The sequence below is a fragment of the Lagopus muta genome, chromosome 1 (genome assembly GCF_023343835.1).
Source record: "Lagopus muta isolate bLagMut1 chromosome 1, bLagMut1 primary, whole genome shotgun sequence".
Taxonomy (NCBI): domain Eukaryota; kingdom Metazoa; phylum Chordata; class Aves; order Galliformes; family Phasianidae; genus Lagopus; species Lagopus muta.
The window spans coordinates 1,923,080-1,941,808 of record NC_064433.1 but is presented as its reverse complement, the minus strand read 5'-3'; the positions used below and the strand labels follow the sequence as shown (position 1 = coordinate 1,941,808).

At 42.9% G+C, this 18,729-nt stretch overlaps 1 protein-coding gene across 4 annotated transcripts in view; it reads left to right on the top strand.

Moving 5' to 3' along the window:
- Positions 1-18,729, top strand: part of EXOC4 (exocyst complex component 4) — a 398,652-nt gene that overhangs the window by 102,030 nt on the left and 277,893 nt on the right. For all 4 annotated transcript variants that reach the window (XM_048925488.1, XM_048968403.1, XM_048967537.1 and 1 more), the window contains 2 exons: positions 5,500-5,645; positions 10,262-10,350. In XM_048925488.1, the coding sequence (XP_048781445.1) occupies positions 5,500-5,645; positions 10,262-10,350 (235 nt within the window). The remainder of the gene's footprint in view (positions 1-5,499; positions 5,646-10,261; positions 10,351-18,729) is intronic.

Sequence of the window (18,729 nt, the reverse complement as noted above, 5' to 3'; positions counted from 1 at the left end):
CATTAGTGAAGATTTTTCTCATCAGTTCTGTGCTCCTTGTTACGTGTTGCAGGCTGATCTAGTAACCTCTCAGCCTTCCCTTTGCGAAGCTAACAAGGCTGAGGTTGTGATTTCTCGGTGTGTTCCTCCAAGTTGTGCCTTGCAGCCATTTAATAACTTCCAGGCTTCTTTTGTGCACCCCTGCCCCATTTTTGCCTGTTCTTCCTTTGTAGGAGTGCCTTGGTTTTGTTTGGCCTTCCAAATGTGTGACCTCTTGTGGAGAGAGTGTCAACTTTTACTTCTGACAAAGCTCCGTGCTCTGTACATCACTTCCAATTTGCTAATTAGTTTCCATTGTCACAATGGGAACATCTCTGCTGCTGTATATCTTCATTACCAAGTTTTCTACAGTCACTGCTTTACGCAGTAGTCCTGTAGGTCAAGACTTTCATTCTTTTTCTGTAGGTGCAGAGCTTGTAATTGTTTCTGTTTTAAAAATGAAAGCATTCCAAGCTTAGTCTGTAAGTTAGAAGATTTCTAACCAGACAAAAGAGGTTCTGGAACAATTATTTTGCTTGGAATACAGAAGACAAAAAAGAAAAGAGGAATTAAGATTTCTGGTACTTTGCAAAATCCACTTTTGGTGGCTTCCTCCAATTTCTACTAAGATATTAAGTTGCTTCACTAAGCTGCTGGTTTCTGTTGTAGTGGATGCTGTGTTTTCTTCCATTGTTTTGGCTTTTCTGTTGCGTCCTTGGTGAAAATAACTTCACCTGTCTGGGTTTATTTCAAACCAAATTAGTCATCCCTATGAAATGCTGGTTAGCCAAGGTCTGTTTTCTGCAAGTCCTTTTTGCTGGACATGAATTCTGCTATTATTCCTTAATTCTTTTTTAATAGAGTCTTCTGTCATCTCTTCTTTAATTATGTCCCTGATCAATAGGAGGTGGAGAGGCCAGTAATTACCTGTTCATTCAGTTTACCCTTGTAAAATTCAGGGTATGGTGTTAGTTTTCATTAGATCTTCAAGATCCCCCAAATGCATGAAGGCATAAACTGTGTTCATAGTGTAGAGAGCTTTTCAGGCAGGTTTAAAGGTTATTTCAGTATATCAGAATTCCAGTCCCGCTCTTCTGTTAGATCATGCTGATTGAAGTCTGAGTACGTTATGGCATCCAAAAGAGGGCTGCAAAGATGGGGAAGGGTCTGGAGGGCAATGTGTATGTGGGGCAGCTGAGCCAGGAGTTGGACTCTGTGATCCTTAAGGGTCCCCTCCAACTTGGTACATTCTATGATTTGGTGGCTACTCTTCAATAACTTCATGCATCAGTGTTATTATACTGAATTGCTATCTCATGGTAACTGCTAACAAGGAACATAGCGAAACAGAGCTTTGAGTGTTATGTTTTCTTCCAAATTTTATCAAAATACAGAAGGGTTGTTGTTGGTGTAAATGTCTTGGGATTCGGTTACCTAAAATATCTGTTTTCTGGAGGTCCCATTGCTGCTGTGCCAACCAGAGCTGCTGGAGATGGAATTGTCTCCAAAGATAAGCCGTGAGAGAAAGTGGTGTTTTAGGGATCCTGTTTTGAAGCATGATTTTCAACTGCTCATCCTTCATTATCCACCTTAATTCAGAGATGGTGATGATAGTTCATACCTATGTACAGCTTTTAGTTAATGCAATAGAACTTGCTCTGAATTGAGGCCTCTTATGTAAACCCTCAGAAGAAGCACAAATAAATCACAGAGTCATAGAATCACAAGGTTGGAAAGGACCTATAAGATCATCTGGTCCAACCGTCTACCCGTCACCATTACTACCCACTAAGCTACCAAACCATATCTCGTAGCACCTCATCCAGATGCCTCTTGAACACCACCAGAGATGGTGACATCACCACCTTCCTGGGCAGACCATTCCAGTGCCTGTCTACTTTCTGAGAGGAAAAGTTTTTCCTTATATCTAATCTAATCTCCCCTGGCGAACTTGTGGCCGTTTCTTCTGTCACTCTGTGTCCATCCATGTTTTATTGCCTGTGTTTTGTTCATAGTCTTGTTCAGCTTCCCACAAGGCTCAACCGAAAACTGAGGTCGTGGATCTGGAGAGGTACAGCACGTGCAGTCAGTGATCAGACACAGAAGCAAACTCTTCCTCCACTGTAGTTCAGAGTGTACTGCAGGCTGCTACCAGGTCAATGTGATAGACAGGCCACATGTACTGATTTGACCTTTCAAAATTGGAGAATTTAATTACGCCTCCAAATCCATACATATTGCCTTTTTAGTACAACATCTATATTAATTTTCTTTTCCAAAGAGCAGCTGGATGAAGAATGCTTTGTTCTCTTGCTTTATTTGTTTGACATCAATATAAATACAGTACAAGGATGACAGAATTCGACCACTGAACAGAAAGTCAAAAGTCCTTGTTACAGATGAATGGGATGTTGCAAGCTTTACGGCCACTCATGCATCTTGCTGTATGTCCATGTGATTAATGCCTAACAAGGTTTTTGATTGATGGCTTAGCAACTCCTAACTGGGTGTTATGGGACAAAATGCTGAAATCCCTTATTTCACTGTTAAGGAAGGCTCTGGTTCACTTGGATAGACAGGAAGATGTCTCTTTTTTTTCTTCTCTTTTTTTAAAGTGCATTTTTAAATAGCTTGCTGTGCCTTTTAATAAGTACGTGGCTGTGCCACAACTTCCACTGGAACATGATACTTAAATTCATCTCTAAGCACTAGCTTTGGATAACTTGGACTGCCCACGTGGAAGGAAGGAGTAAAGTGAGGCTGATGACGTTGGGCCAAGGGCACGTATTGTATAGAGAAATGAGAAAGTGAATCTTCAGGCTATTTGTGAGGCAAGATTTTAAGACCGTCCCACATACAAGTATTAAGATTGCTTAAATTATAAGGGCTTATAACTCCAGCACGAAGATTAAAACCAAATGCACTGTATGCTGTAGGTGTCTCCTGTCTTAACTTCTCTCCTGCTTGGCTGTGCATTGTAACCGCTCAGCCAAGCTTACACTTAATTACTTCGTTCTGAAGAATTTATGTAACTGTTGAGCACGGGGCACTGGAGCAGAAAGAGCTTTGATGTGTCTAGCACGGTTTTGCTGCAGTTGGATTTTATAACTTAAAGATGAACTTTGAGAATAGTTACCAAAACCACTGATTTTTGCTGCTCTTGCAGCTTTTAGCTTTTTAGAGACTGATGGTGCCTTGCTCTGCCTGCCTAACATTGCCATAATTTTCTCTTTTTCCTAAAGTGTGATGTTACCAGAACTGTTCTGAGCATCTTACCACAACTGATCTTTTGTTTCTCCGTTTCCCTTTTAACTGATGGGCAATTCTTTATGTTCCTAGCTGCAACTCTTCCTGACTTGTAACTTTTAAGTCTTGTACAGCACATTTTGCACCTCCCAGTCCTGGTTATAAAACAACATCAAAGTCACGGAACCCATTATGGTAGAATCATAGAATGGTTTGAGTTGGAAGGGACCTTTCAGATCTAGTTCCAACCCCCTTCTATAGGCAGGGACGCCTCCCACCAGACCACAGTGCTAAATAAATTTCGTCTATAACATGAGAACATATTGCTAAATGTTTTTCTTTTTTTTTTTTTTTTTTTTTAAACTTGATTAAGTTTGAGGGTTTAATTACATTTTTGTGGTGATTTTAAGGTTGTTAATTCAAGTAGAGGAGATGAAATGCAAATATGCGAGTACAAACGGATTTGGTAAATTACTGTTAAAAATTAGCACGGTGATTATTTTTCCTCCTAACAATGAGCGTACATTTTAAAAGCTTGTGCTCAAGTAAAGTTTTAATTGAGATGTTTCAGGAGTTGAACTTTCTTTGCATTGGTATTCTTTTGTTTTTTTAAGCAATCCTGAATAATTTCTAATTAGGGAATGATACCATTTGCCTAGATGTTTATTACCAGGCAGTTTGTATAGACGTAGCACTGCACTGATGCATTCCTTTCATTACAAACAAATCTCTTTGAAGGGTTCTAACTTGCTAGTTATTAAAATGGAACACTTTACTAATGGCCTCCACGTAGGTAAGAGTTTTCTCAACACCAGGAGTGAATTTGTTCACACAGTGTCAAAAGTAAATTATAAGGCGTTTCTATCTGTCTTCAGGCCCAGAAATTAAAAGTGAATGACTTGGAATCTATTTCTGCTTCTGCACCATGGAGTTGCCTAAACAGCACCAAACATCAGACCATGATTTAAGGCTGCAGAGGCTTCACAAAAGGATCCTGTTCACAATCAGACCCCACACCCTCATACTGGATTTATTGGGCTAGAGGAAAATCAATTTTAAACTAAGTTAGCAGAACTAATGGCTGTGGGTATTTATATTTATAGTGACTAAAAAAAGACACGTGTGGTTCATTTGGGAGCTAATAAAGGGCAATTTTTGCAGCATTTCCAGATTTTTTTCCAACATGCAGCATACGTGACCCATACATCCACACAAACCCACACATGCATGTTTTATATTAAGATGTACAAATGTGTGTATGTATGGCTATGAATTTTCTACAAATATAAAAGTTTTTATAACAGAACATATCAGTATTGCTGACCTGTATGTTTGTAAGAGCTGTGGCATGTAATCAGTCTAAAAAGGCCAGCCAACAGCCCACCCACCATCTCCCTGCTGCTGCTGGGAATCACTATGGGGAGGGGTGGGAAATTCACAGAATCCTCTACTTTGGAGGGACCTTTGAGAACATCAAATGCAACCATCAACCTGACCAACTCTATCACACTGCAAACTGTGTCCCTTAGTGCCACATCCACACATCTCTTAACTAACTCCAGCAATTGGGTTTCCCCCACTTTCTTGGGCAACCCACTGCAATGCTTCATAGAATCACAGAATGGCGTGAGTTGGAAGGGATCTCAAGGATCATGAAGCTCCAACCCCCCTGCCGCAGGCAGAACCACCAACCTCCCCATTTAATACCAGCCCAGGCTGCCCATGGCCCCATCCAGCCTGGCCTTGAACACCTCCTGGGATGGATGGAGCATCCACAGCCTCTCTGGGCAGCTGTTCCAGCACTTCACCACTCTCTCTGTGAAGAACTTCCCCTGAGTAGAATCGTGCTTGACCGCTCTCTGTGAAGAAATTCTTCCTAATACCCAATAAACTCCCTTGGTGCACAGTTTCCTCGTGTCCTATCACTTTTCACATGAGAAAAGAGGCTGTCATCTCAGGTTGGTCAGGGTTTTGTAGCAGATTCAGTTGGTTCAGTAATGCAGGGTGGGCTTTTATTAAAAAAAAAAAAAAAAAAAAAAAAAAAAAAAAAAAAAAGCAGTTCAGGTCACTAGGATCTCATTTCTGAAAATGGAGCTGGCTTTCTGTTAACTAGAATTTTTGGGATTTTTCATGGTTTTTCCAGTCCTGTAGAGTACTTAAAGATCTTGCCTGTTCCCATTACATTATAATGTTGCTTTATCTCAATTGTTGTGGTCCTCTCCCTTCTGTTTGCAGATGCTCCTGACAGAATACCTGGATATGAAGAACACCCGCACTGCCTCGGAGCCATCCGCTCAGCTCAGCTATGCCAGCTCTGGGAGAGAATTTGCAGCATTCTTTGCGAAGAAGAAGCCCCAAAGGCCTAAAAACCCTTTGTTCAAGTAAGTGCTGGGATGATGTTGAAGCTGTATAATCTTCCTCCGTTGCCTTGAGTATTGCATGAGCTGGCTGATAATTGCAGTTTCACAGTGTAAGTAGGGTGCAAGTTTGGTGATGGAAAGTTGATACTCAGTGCTGAAGCCTCAGTAAGGTCACTGCTGTGGATTCATTGTTGATTTTTAGAGCTCAGCTCTTTCAAACACATCCCAGTGTTGGGATCCCTTTACCCAAGCTGCTGCAAAGCATGCAGCAATGTATTCTGCCTGTCTTTGTGCACAGTGTGTTCAAGACCTGTGTTAAAGGCAGCGATCAAAGGAACTGGACAAAGAGAATTAAGATAACTATATAATTACTAGATGGACTAAGTGGTTAATCCTATCACTAGCTTCTTTAATTCAGAGTTCAGAGTGAAAAGAAAGAAGTGATCGAGGGGAGACAATAAGAGGATGAAAGGGTAGGTGGACAAGGGAGGGATTCAGGGAACTGGGTTTGATGTGCATGGATGAGGATTGTTGGTGAGCAGCTCTGTTAGCAGAGGAGAAACCACCTTGTTAATACACTGAGATTCAGGTGAGCTTTGCTGAATTTTCATCTCATTTACTGACATCCAGTTTTGGTCTCTTGAGGGTTTTGAGGAATTACCAAAATGTGCTGTTTTGACAGCAGGGGCTCTGTGCTGAAAGATCACAGTTTTGATCTGATGCTGCAGCTCTGCTAGCATAACCATGTGTGTGGCTTCCTGAACTCAGAACTGCCAGAATAATCTTTTTAATGACTTTTTTTTTTTTTTTTCTGCAATGAAACTGTTCTAAAGCAGTTGCTAAGGGAGCATATAAGTTTAATGGCAGATCTGAGGGAAAGGCAGCAAAGGGAATGGTGCTAGGGAGTACCAGTAGCTTGGGGCAGCAATCTTTCCCCCATGCTCAACTGCAGCAGAAACAGCTTGTCTGATGGGTAGAGTCTGAACTACAAGCTGCTGCAGGACTGTGAGCTGTCTTTCACTGCTCATTAGTTCAGTAGTGAGCCTTATGAGGCTTTGCTCTCCCACGTAGAGTCCAGTATAAATTAAAAAAAAATATGTGTACTGAGATGTTTGCATGAAGGAGGAGGAATCGGAAGCAAGAGCTTGTGGTTTCCCCATTTAGTTTTCTGGAGATGGGCAACTGGGTGTCTTTAATATACAAAATCCCAAGTTGGAGTAGATCATTACCATGATGGAGAGTTAACGCTCCATCATGAAGTTCCTAAGGAGGAACTTCAGTAATGGGAAAGGCTGAGTGATGGGAAATAGTAGTAATTGGGAACTTTTCATTCTGTGACCTATGTACAGATTGTTCGTTGTTGGTTTTTGTTTTTTTTTTTCCCAACTATATCTTATATCTATTTTGGTTATCCAGAACTTGCTGGAACTCTTGCAGTGAGGGCCCCTCACTGCAAGAAAGATATTGAGGCCCTGGAACGTGTTCAAAGGAGGGCAACAAAGCTGGTGAGGGGTCTGGAACACAGGCCATATGAGGAGAGGCTGAAGGAGCTGGGAATGTTCAGCCTGGAGAAGAGGAGGCTCAGGGGAGACCTCATTGCTCTCTATAACTTCCTGAAGGGAGGTTGTGGTGAGCTGGGGGTCGGCCTCTTCTCTCGTGTCATCAGTGATAGGAGCAGAGGGAATGGCTTCAAACTACACCAGAGGAGATTCAGGCTGGACATGAGGAAGTATTTCTTTTCAGAAAGGGTGGTCAGGCACTGGAATGGATGCCCAGGGAGGTGGTGGAGTCACCGAGCCTGGGGGTGTTGAAGGAAAGGCTGGATGTTGTGTTGAGGGACATGGTTTAGTGGGAGCTCTTGGTAATAGGTGAACGGTTGGACTGGATGATCTTTTAGGTCTTTTCCAACCTTGGTGATTCTATGATTCTGTGATTCTTTGCCCTTTGTGCATGGCTGTATAGCAGCTGTGTTCTCATGGTACCTCTAGGCTTCAGTTATAAACCAGTCTTTCGCTCTTCCCTCTCATAGGTTTAGCTGTCTATGTAATCTCTTATTATTAGAAGGTTAAACGTTTGCCTGTAGGATGTCAGAGTATCTCCTGCCACCCTGTCAACCCATGGTTATTCCTCCCCACCTGTTTTTTAACATTCCCATTGTTATTTGGGTGAAAATCATGCTCTTTGAATTTACTCTGTCTTACAGATCTCTACTGGAACTAAATAGGGCTGTTCACATTTTCATTTTATATCTGTTCTTGGGTGTACTTGGGGCATTTAGGCTTGAGGAATAAGGATGCTCTGTTTCACCTACAGCAATTTAAGCGTGTATATTAGTTTGTCAGCAGAGAGTGAAGGTAGGTGTAATTGTTTAAAGTGAAGGTGACTAACCTCATAGGAACAGCATGTCTCTTACCACTCGTGGTCCTGTCACCAAGTCATTGCTGGCACTGTGGTGACAGCAGCACTTATTGGGATCTCTTATTTGGTTATCTGTCTTCTGTCAGCTGTCACCATATCTATGGAAATCTCAGTTGAAATGGAATTTCTCAGTCCACTGAGGGATGTACATGTTTGATGGAGTGTTATTCTTGTCTTCTCTCTCATCTTCAGTGCTTTTCACATCGGCTGCAAGATTCTTTTTGTGCCTTTCCATTAGCTCTGTCCAAATCAGACGAGCCATCCACTTGTCATCAGAATATCTGTGTTTAATTCCTCCCTTCAGAAGTCTCTTAGGGCAGAGCTCCACCTTGTGTTTTCCCTGCAGCTTGATGCAGGTGTTTGTGCTGTGCCCTGTGATAGCTTGTTAGAAGCTAATTTTCTAAATACTGAGTACTTTTGCTAGTTGTGTGCTCACATGTATTGTGTGATGTAGCAGTAGTGGAGAGAGTGAGGACTCTTGAATTGGGTCTCACAATGTGGAAATCAGCATTTGGAAGAGACTTTGAATCATTCCTTATCTCAAAAATAGGTACAATTCTCAGGGGGGGGGAGGAGGGGGGTCTTGATGGGTTTAGTTGTTTAATATTGATTGAGAAAGTAGAACTTCAGGTGCAGGTTTCTTTGACAGACCTGGTAGGTTGAGTCATCATAAGCCTGGCTTTCTTCTTTTCCAAAAAGGTGCCATTTGCATTTTTAGAATCATAGAATTGTAGAAGGGACATCTCATCCAACTCCCTTACAGTCAGCAGGGGCACCTACAGCTTGGTCAAGTTGCTCAGAGCCTGCACCATGCTGATTGAGTGTCTCCATGGATGGGGCATCCACCTGCTTTCTGGGCATTGCGTTCTGTTGCCTCACCACCCTTATTATAATAAAATAAAAAATAAAAAAAAAGGAAAAAGGCAAACCAAAAAACTTTAAATCTCCCCTCTTATAGTTGGAAACCATTTCCCCTTGTCCTATCACAACAGACTGTGCTGAAGAGTCTATCTCCTTCTTTCTTATAGACTGCTAGCCTCATATTTGGGTTGCCATCTCCCTTGCAGATTGGATTGGCAAGACTGAGATCGGGCATTATTGGGAAAGGAATGAAGGAATGGATTGTAGAAGCAGCTGTTGAATACTCAACATGTTAGTCTCATGCTTGACTATAATTATGTGTAACTCTGGAGGTTGGTGGCCCTGCCTGTGGCAGAGGATTGAAACTTGATAATCCTTGGGAGGATCCCTTCCAACCCAAGCCATTCTATGATTCTATGTTCTAAAGAGCAATGTGCCACTGGAGGACCAGCATGAGGATAGGAAAGGATTATGAGAGTAGAGATGGTGAGTGGAAAGAGGAGCATGGGAGAAGAATGGATCCAGGAAAGAGGGCTTATAAATGCTCACAAAAAATAATGTAAGCATCACACCGTCCATGCGGCATGATACCTTGTGAGTGTCCCTCTGCTTGATGCTGAGGCTGATTCATTCATCCTTGGCAGAAGCACCTCAACATCTTGTGATCTTCACCATGAATACTTCAGTTCACTTTGATAGTTTGAAAATGCTTTGTTCCCACTGACTGTGGCAGAACTGCCCAACCTGGATACAAAGGGCTGCTGCTGACCTCATGCTCCTTGGCCATGGGACATTAGACCCCAGGAGCATCCAGCTCAAATCATGGCAAGCCCAGAGCTGTCCTGAAATGCTGCAGTGTCATTTCTACTCTTAGTGACAAACACTGTGTTAATGGGGCTCCATTGGTTGAAAAGTGTCTCTTCTCAGATTAATCCTTGTAGAGTATTGGAGCCATACAATAAGTAATAATTAATTCTTAGTTGCAATGGAAGTATTAGTTAATAATTTGTGGCTTTACATATATGCCTGTTGACAACTTATATGATACTAACTTATCACTTTGGTTTGGATTTTACCAATTTTTTGGGGCCATTCCTATGTGAATGATTGAGTGTTCCCAGCTGGTGGCTCAGAGGAGCCATCTCCATGCCATGCAGGCAGCTCTGTGTCTTTTTCCAGCAGAGCTGCACTGATTGGAAGTGCCAGAATTTGGTGCAACGGTGATCAAATTTTATAGGGAAAGAGTGGTTTTGTCTGCCTTCATCGTTTTGCTCAGATATGCAGGGAAATGCGTTTTGTTTAGAGCTGATGGGTGCTTACAAGAAGGCTGACTGGATTTATATATTTTTTAATTACAGGTTTGAATCCTCCTCCCATGCTATTAGCATGAGTGCCTATTTACGTGAGCAGAGAAGGGAGCTGTACAGCAGAAGTGGAGAACTTCAAGGTATGAAAATAGATTCTGTGAAAGTTTGAATAATTCTGTTTTGTAGAAACTGAGTATCTCATCCGTGCTACATCAAAGAATACCTTTCCAGTTTGCCATGTGGCTTGTCTAAATCACTGCAGTTTGGTTTATTCTTGCACCTGGGCTTCTATTTATGCCCTTTGCACTTCCAGCTAAAGGTTCTTGTCATAAAACAATAGGTGAAATATGAACAGTCTCTCTGCGAGCATTGCGTTTGGGTACTTGGAGTTAATGTTTGCTTCTTTATCTGCAATTTATTTCCCTCTGTCATGCACTGAATGTTATATACTTCTCCTGGATTACTTTGGGAGCTCAACTCAATAGTCTCACGTTTGAAGCATGAATTTCCATTGGATGGACTGAAGTGACTGATTCTTCTTTTATACAGCACTTAAAGATGAAGAGTTAAAGCGTTTGAAAATGGTGAATGTGAGGCACTGGACTACTCGTGCTGGTTTATATTGCTTGTGACAAATGTTCTTTGTACACAGAAAAACGTTCTCTGGGCATGGTGTCATTTCACATATTTTTTCCTGGATGTCTTAATTCACTGTGAGCTCTTAGTTTTGAGAGCAACAGCAGGGAAATGTCTTAAGACTGCCGTGCATTGAATAGCAGGATTATTTTTTTTCTGTATCATCCATTGGAGTTTCCTATATTGGACTAACCAAAAAAGAATATACTGTAGTCTCTGAAAAGTCTATATATATCTATATTGATGGACGAGGGTAGAATTTCTCCCTGAAATCTTGCACGTGGTAATTCTCAGATGGCTTTTATTTGAGGACGATTGGTAATCCAGTCAAAATACTGGATATTTGTGTTCCCTTCTTCCTTAGATAATTTAGTTATGCTCAACTCCACCTGAAAGAGTGGAGTAAGAAGCACTCAGAGGTGTACAGTGTTTTTATGGACCAGTTGCTTTGCTTAAGTGCCTTTAAAAAGGGGATCTTCTTATCGATGCTCAAGTACGTAATGACACTGGCTAATATTCAGACACTTTTCCATTTACTGGAAGGAAGAATCTGAGATAAAAAGATGTGGGCAGCAACTGTCAACTTCAGGACGCTATAATCTGACAGCATATAAAATAAAGTGAAGATACTTGTCTTTCAAATTATGATATCACCTCTTGGTACGCTTGGAAGGTGTTCATCTTACAGCCCTGCATCTTTCAAGACTCAGATTCTCACCTTCAGAATCTTGTCACCTGTACTTGAACTTGGGGTCATCTGAAAGAAGTGATCCAGTTCAGCAGGGTCCGAAGTGTGAGCCACTGTATGGCACAGATGCTGAGGCTTCTCATGGTGCAGTGGCCATTACTGTCACACCAAGCTGAGGATGCGTTTTTAAACAGTTCCTTTAGGTTTGGAACTTGCTACTGCTGTAGAGCATGGCCATGTTTCTTGAGGGAGAACTCCTCCTTGATAGAAGACAAATGTTGAGGCAGCATTTGCCATGTGCTGAATATTGTGAGAGTTTTCAAGAGAAGACTCTGAAGGAGATGTATGCAGACTTCCAGCCTTAGAGCTAGTGTGGGGTTGGGAAGAACAAAGCTTATGAGCTGACAAAAGAGGAAAGGACAAAATATAGGAATTAGCATGGATAGGGACAAGATGGTATCGCCCTTTATGGATGAATTGGAAGAGCTGGAACGTGATGCAGTAGGTGACAAAAAGTCAATGTAGGGAGTCAATAGGGACAATGGATGAGATGATTTTGCTATGAAATCTTTGCTGTTTAACCATCAAGAAAAGTTTCCCTTTGAACTTTATGTTAAAAATGTACTATCTTCTCTTTCTATTATAAGCTACTGTTCCCTTTTAGGTAGCTCATTAATCTTCCTGAATCCCAGACCTCAGCAAGATCTGCATTTTGATTTTTATCCCTTTTAAAGAGGAATACAATTTAATTGTTCAGTCAGGTTACTGGAAGGCAGGCATGTGACACTCTCTCTTCTGTGAATGCCACGCAGTTTCTCTTCCTTGACAGCCTTATCCACAGGGATGATGTATCAGTGGCAGCAGGAGGAGGGTGGCTTGTTAGGACATCTTTTTCCTGAAAGATCTTCAAAGAAACATGTGCATTAAAAAAAAAAAGAAAAACTTATGAAAGTTTGGCCCGTGCCAACTTTTTGAAGTAAAAATTTAATTTAAATGGCCTTAAAATGTGCCAAGATCTGAGCAATGCTTTGTCATTAACCTCTTCCGTTTGGACTGAAATAATGCAGTGTGTAAAGCAGACATTATCCCTCAGTGGGAGAAAGGGAACTTCTGTAAGTGGTTTAGAGATGGAAGGAATAGTGCTGGCACCTTATTCCCCTGGAACAGTTAGAGGATGACTTAGGCCATGTATTTTTCCCTTTAAGTTGGACACAGAAGTCATTTGACAGCTGTCATTAACAGAAGAAAACAGAAGCAATATCTCCTTATAGACTGACGCAGGTGTGCTGCCCTGGGATGCTGTCAGAAGTACAATGTCATTAGAAAAAAATTACAAAGGAAAAATGATCATTATAAAGCTTTTTTTTTTTTCTTTTTTTCTCCTCCAAGTGTATGCCTTGGCCATGTGCTAGCAGGGCAATTTACATTTTCCTTCTTTGAGTCCTTCCGCCCGTTGTCAAATATGATGTTCTTTTTATCGTAGAAGTATAGAATGGCCTGGGTTGAAAAGGACCACAGTGATCATCCAGTTTCAACCCCCTGCTGTGTGCAGGGTCACCAGCCAGCAGACCAGGCTGCCCAGAGCCACATCCAGCCTGGCCTTGAATGCCTGCAGGGCCCATGGGGAATCCACAGCCTCCTTGGGCAGCCTGTTCCAGTGTGTCACCACCCTCTGTGTGGAAAAACTTCCTCCTTATATCTAACCTAAACCTCCCCTGTCTTAGTTTAAAACCATTCCCTCTTGTTTATGTGAAGTCTTAAAGAATAGGGGTATATTTCAAAAGCAAATACGTTTATTGCAGGAGCAGCTGAATGACTGCTGCTCGGTTCAATGCAGATGTGTTCTTTTCTCCCTTAATAGTTCTTCTTCATTAACCACACCTCTCACCATGTCTGACCAGCATATTCAGACCCCTCACTTCTTTGCTCCCAGCACATGCTTGTGTACCCAAACTACCTGCTAAGCAAAAAGCAGCCTGTGCCATGGCTGGATCCAGTAAAGTATGCACCAAGCAAGCAGCCCTGTAGCATGGAAGCCCTGTGCCATGGAAGCCCTGTGCTGGTAGGTTCAGCAGCATGGAGGGCTAATGAATACTCGCTGAAGCTCTTCCTTCTCTGGAGGCACACATTTATCCCACTGTCAGCTGCAGGGCTGTCTGTTTCCACAAAACCTCTAAGAATTTACTACTTTTAAAATCTATTCCCTGTCACGTTTGGCTGAAATTGGCTCTCCAGCTCAGTTGTTGTGAGGGTGGGACAGACAGAAGATCAGATAACTCTTCTTTTTGTAAGAAACTTGGCTAAAACGTTGCTGTATTTCATTGCAGAGGTGGTTGCTTGTCAGTGACTGTTGGAATGAATCCTGTGCGTGCCTCTTATTTTATTCCACTATTGCCTTCAATTACCAACAAATCCTTGGGAGCAGAAGAAAAATGTGGTTTCTCTGTGTGGATGGGGGGAGTCAGAGACTGCAAGAGGAGCAGTGGATGGTAGGAGGGGTCATTTGGGCTGGAGATGGTCTGCAAGGGCCTTGTTTTTTTTTCTCATTAAGTTGGATGTGGTTGGTGTCAGGAAAATGTGGTTTCAAGAAAAAATTAAGAGGAAAAGCCACTTGTAGTCTGAATAACATCTATGCATGTCTGGATTTCTGGATTGGTATTCTGGCAATGTTTAAAGGCACCAACCTTTCAATTTCATTGTACTGAGCATGATACTCATGTGTTTCCATACCTGAAAGGCTTTCACGTGGTCCAGCAGCCTTCACCAGCACAGCTCCACTGTACAAGGATTTGGAAATCTGTCTTCCAGACATCTACATGTCTACATTTTGCAAAGCTGTGGCTAGAGCCATGGCAGGAGCACTTTTTTCTAGATATGTCAGGTATTGTTTCAGTCTTGTGGCCATAGGGAATTAACATAGCTATGCTCACTGTGGCCACAGTTGAATTTATCAGCAGAAATGGTAAAAGATGTTTTTGTACTCTGTGAAAATCTGAACAGCTTTGAGGGTGCTGATCAGCATGAAAATAGCATCCGGCTTCTGTTATCTCTGCGAGTGCAGGGCCTGGTAATTCCTATCGAGGTCAGCTTTGCTTGTGTTGTACATCTGGGACGTTTTTAAGAATGAAATGTGAAGTGCTCCTGAGCAGCTGTTGTTCCCATGGATGTTAATGGACTCCACAGCTGCTCATCACCTCTTAAAATTTAGGCTTCTTAATGCTTTCACCCCAGAAGATTGCACAATTCAAAATTAATTAAACCTCTCCAGGCCTTTGTGAAGTAGGATTTTACTTTGATTGTAGCTGTGCAAGCTGAGGGATGAATCGAATCATCCTGGGAGGGGTGGTGGAGCAGAATTAGTCCTAATTCCAGTCCCAGTCTTCTGTTAGATTGCACTGATTGAAGTCTGAATACATTATGGCATCCAAAGGAGGGCTGCAAAGATGGGGAAGGGTCTGAAGGGCATTGTGTATGAGCCAGGAGTTGGACTCTGTGATCCTTATGGATCCCTTCCAACTTGTGATACTCTGTGATCCTTATGGATCCCTTCCAACTTGTGATTCTATGCTCCCTTGCAGTGCCCCATGAGAAATCACTGCCTGCATGTACTTTTGTTTCCAGGATGGTATGCAGCTCTGTACAAGAACTGTTTCATAATCTCTACAAAGCCAATGCAGGGTATTGCACTTGGGTCAGGGCAGTCCAAAATATGTCTACAGATGGGGAGAAGGACTCATTGAAAGCAGTCCTGCAAGGAGAGACTTGGTCCTGGTAGATGAAAAACCTAATATGAGCCAGCAGTGTGATCTGGCAGCCTGGAAGGCCAACTGTATCCTGAGCTGCATCAACAGAGATGTGGCAGCAGGGAGGGAGGTGACTGTCCCCTCTACTCTGCCCTCCTGAGGTCCCATCTGGAGTAGTGCACATGGGTCTGTGGCCCCAGTCACAAGAAAGACACAGAGCTGTTGGGGCAGGTCCAGAGGAGGCCCTGAAGATACTTGGAGAGCTGGAGCTCCTTTCGTACACGGAAAGGCTGAAGGAGTTGTTGGTGTTGAGCCCGGAGAAGAGAAGGCTCCGGGGAGACCTCATTGTGGCCTTGGAGTACTTGAAGGGAGCTTCCAAGCAGGATGGGGAGTGACTTCTTAGATGATCTGATGGTGATAGGAGAGGGAGGAATGGCTGTAAACTAAGAGAGGGACAATTTAGCTTGGATGTTAGGAAGAAATGTGGTGCTCCAGGGGTAGTGAGGCACTGGAACAGGTTGTGCAGAGTGGTTGTGGATGCCGCATCCCTGGAGGTGCTGAAGGCCAGGTTGGATGGGGCCCTGGGCAGCCTGATCTGGTGGGTGGCAACCCTGCCAATGACATTTGGGTTGGACCTGGATCATCTTTATGGTTTCCTCCTACCTAAGCTATTCAGTGGTTCTATGGTTTGTGCTCTTACTGTCTCTGAAGGTAGGGCAGTGCTAGCTATACAAGGCAGCCAGAAAGAAGTTGACTTCACAGAGAAAGTGTTTGATGGAGCGCAGAATGAAATTCGTGCTCCCAAGCTGTATTCCCCCAACTACCAGACAGAATTTGTGTGCTGAACTGAAACAGGAAAAAATCTGTTTCTTTTGAAGCTGTTTAGTGGTTTCTGCCTAGGATCCCCTGTGATGCAATGCTTTTCTTTCTGTTTTCTAAAAGTTTTGTTCAGTTTCAGTTGGATCCTGCTAGAAGTTGGGACTGTGGGTGAATGGTTTTCAGGCGTAACTAACATTACCTGCTTTCTGCGCATTGAAAGTCTCAAGCACCAAGTGAATCAGTAGGAGGGCTACAGAACTGAAGGTGTGTCATGCCCTAAGGATGGCAAATTGTGCTGGGAAACAAAGGTCTCTTGCAATGAGACTGTAGGTACTGATTGATTGATTTTTTTGCTTATTTCTTGTAAGTGGAACCTCTGAAGATTTTTTTCTTGTTGGCCAAGAGAAAAATGGAAAGCATTGAGGATCCCTGTGCTATGAATTGGAGATGGGGAATGGGGCTGGGTTACTTGCTGCTGTGCTGCTTTTAAGTATTTTTGATCGAAGGCTGAACATTTCTTAGCAGAAGGTTTTAAGTAATTAAGGAAATCAAAGAGAAACTCAGCTAATTAAGACTTTGATGCCGAGAAATAGCAGTGGAGGCAAATGCTATCTGGTATGACAAGGGCACAGTGTAAGGCCAGGTCCAGGGAAAATGCAGTTATTTGTAGGTGCCTTGTTCCATTTGAATTCACCAAAATGCTGCCGGAGGGAGCCAGCTGTGTGTGCTGCTGACAAAAACGAATCTTGACACTTTGGATAATGAAAATTTGGTTCAGCACCTTTTAGAGATGTGTATGATAATACGTTGTCAGTCGGAGGCAGTGAGGAGGGGGGAAACGGCATCACTCTTGTCTGCTTAAAGGAGATGTTGTGACAAGTGGACAGTCCTAGTTAAAAATCCCCTTTAGGAAAAAAAAAAAAGAGGGATAACCCATTGAAGAACCCAAAGTTGATGATGGGGGGGGGAGGTGGTTTGATGTCAGGCTCTTCCTGCCATGCAGCTGCTTTGGTCTCCCCATGGTGCAGAGGATCACAGTTCTCTTTGAGCTGGGAGGGGGGGGAGGAGAGGGGAGAGAATCGCTTTTTTGTGGTTTGACAGTATTAATGCAATCATCTCGTTCAGACCTTGTAAGCCCACTTATTATTTCCTCTGCGTGTGTTTTTTCTGGTTTAGCGGATTAGCTGCACTGTCTCTTCAAAGGCTATCCAATCAAGAAGGGGTTATTAAAACCGGGGCGCTTTATGACTGAGAATTAATTAGAGCAGCATTTTCATGCAAAACATCCAATTTTTTGATTAGCAATGGAGCAGGGCCGCAATTAACACTCTAGGAAGCTTAAATTTCCAGCATTTTGATTCTCAGGAAATGAGATTATCAAACTGGGGTCAGGCACTTGACAGCAGAAGGGGGATTATGTGTAAGAAAATAATTTGTTTCTTGATTTTGCCTCCGAGATTGTTATTAAAGATACGGTGAATTCAGAGGGAGGCAAAGAGTGGAGGGAGAAGATTCCAAAGAAAAGGAAGCAGGAGAAACCTGGTGCTGTCTTCCTTGCTGTGTCGAGAGCTGTCCGAGTCCCAGCGTTAGCAAGTGTGCTCACTTTGCATTTCAGTGACAGCAACAGGTTTCCATTGCTTCCTTGGGTTAGTCTGCATCCCTAACTGATGTGTTTTGAGAGTTCTGTAGTGGTTTTTAAATAGTCAAAATATTTGCATCCTGGGAAAGGAGGCAGTGTGTGTTCATTTTAATAGATGGGCTGCTTTTACTTCTGAGTGTGTGGCGTTTGCGTTTTTAAGCTATTTCCTGATCCGCTGCAGGTATCTGAAGGCTTGTCATAGAATGATAGAATCACTTGGGTTGGAAGGGGCCACAAGGATCATGAAGCTCCACCCTGTCCTGCTGCAGGCAGAGCCACCAAGCTCCACATTTAATACCAGACCAGACTGCCCAGAGCCCCATCCAACCTGGCCTTTGGAAGGACGGGGCATCCACAACCTGTCTGGACAGCTGTTCCAGCACCTCACCACTCTATCTGTAAAGAACTTCCCCCTGACATCCAACCTAATTCTCCCCTCTTTCAACTTCAGACCAAACTTAAAAGCTGCCTATCCTCCCGCTTCTGCTTTTAGTATGACCATAAAGTTCAATTACTATGATTTACATTACTTAATGTATTATTTTTGAGTGAAAGTGTTTGTGAAAGCAAATGTTATGAAGTTAACTGTTGCTAGAAGCCATGTTAGCCACGTTCTTGGTCCCACATCTTACCTAGCAATGCCCACAGCTGTTGCATCCCTTTTTGCAGCAGTCAGGTTTTTAAGGATGCTCAATCCTAGCTTGCACTGTCAATTTATGCTCACAGGTCACACCTTGGAATCATAGAATCATTAAGGTTGGAAAAGACCAGAGATCACCTAGTACAAGCATTGACATGTCACTACCATGCCCACCAATTCTGAGGCCTTGCGCAAGTCTGGCAGTGCACACCAGTTGCCCTTTGCTCCCTGATGTGCTTTGCTCGCTGATTCGCTCACTGATTTCCATCCTTGGGCAGGGCACCTCCATGTTCAGCTCTGGCAGCCTTCAGAATTTGGCTATTGCTCTCCACTTAGGGACACCCCAGTAAATCC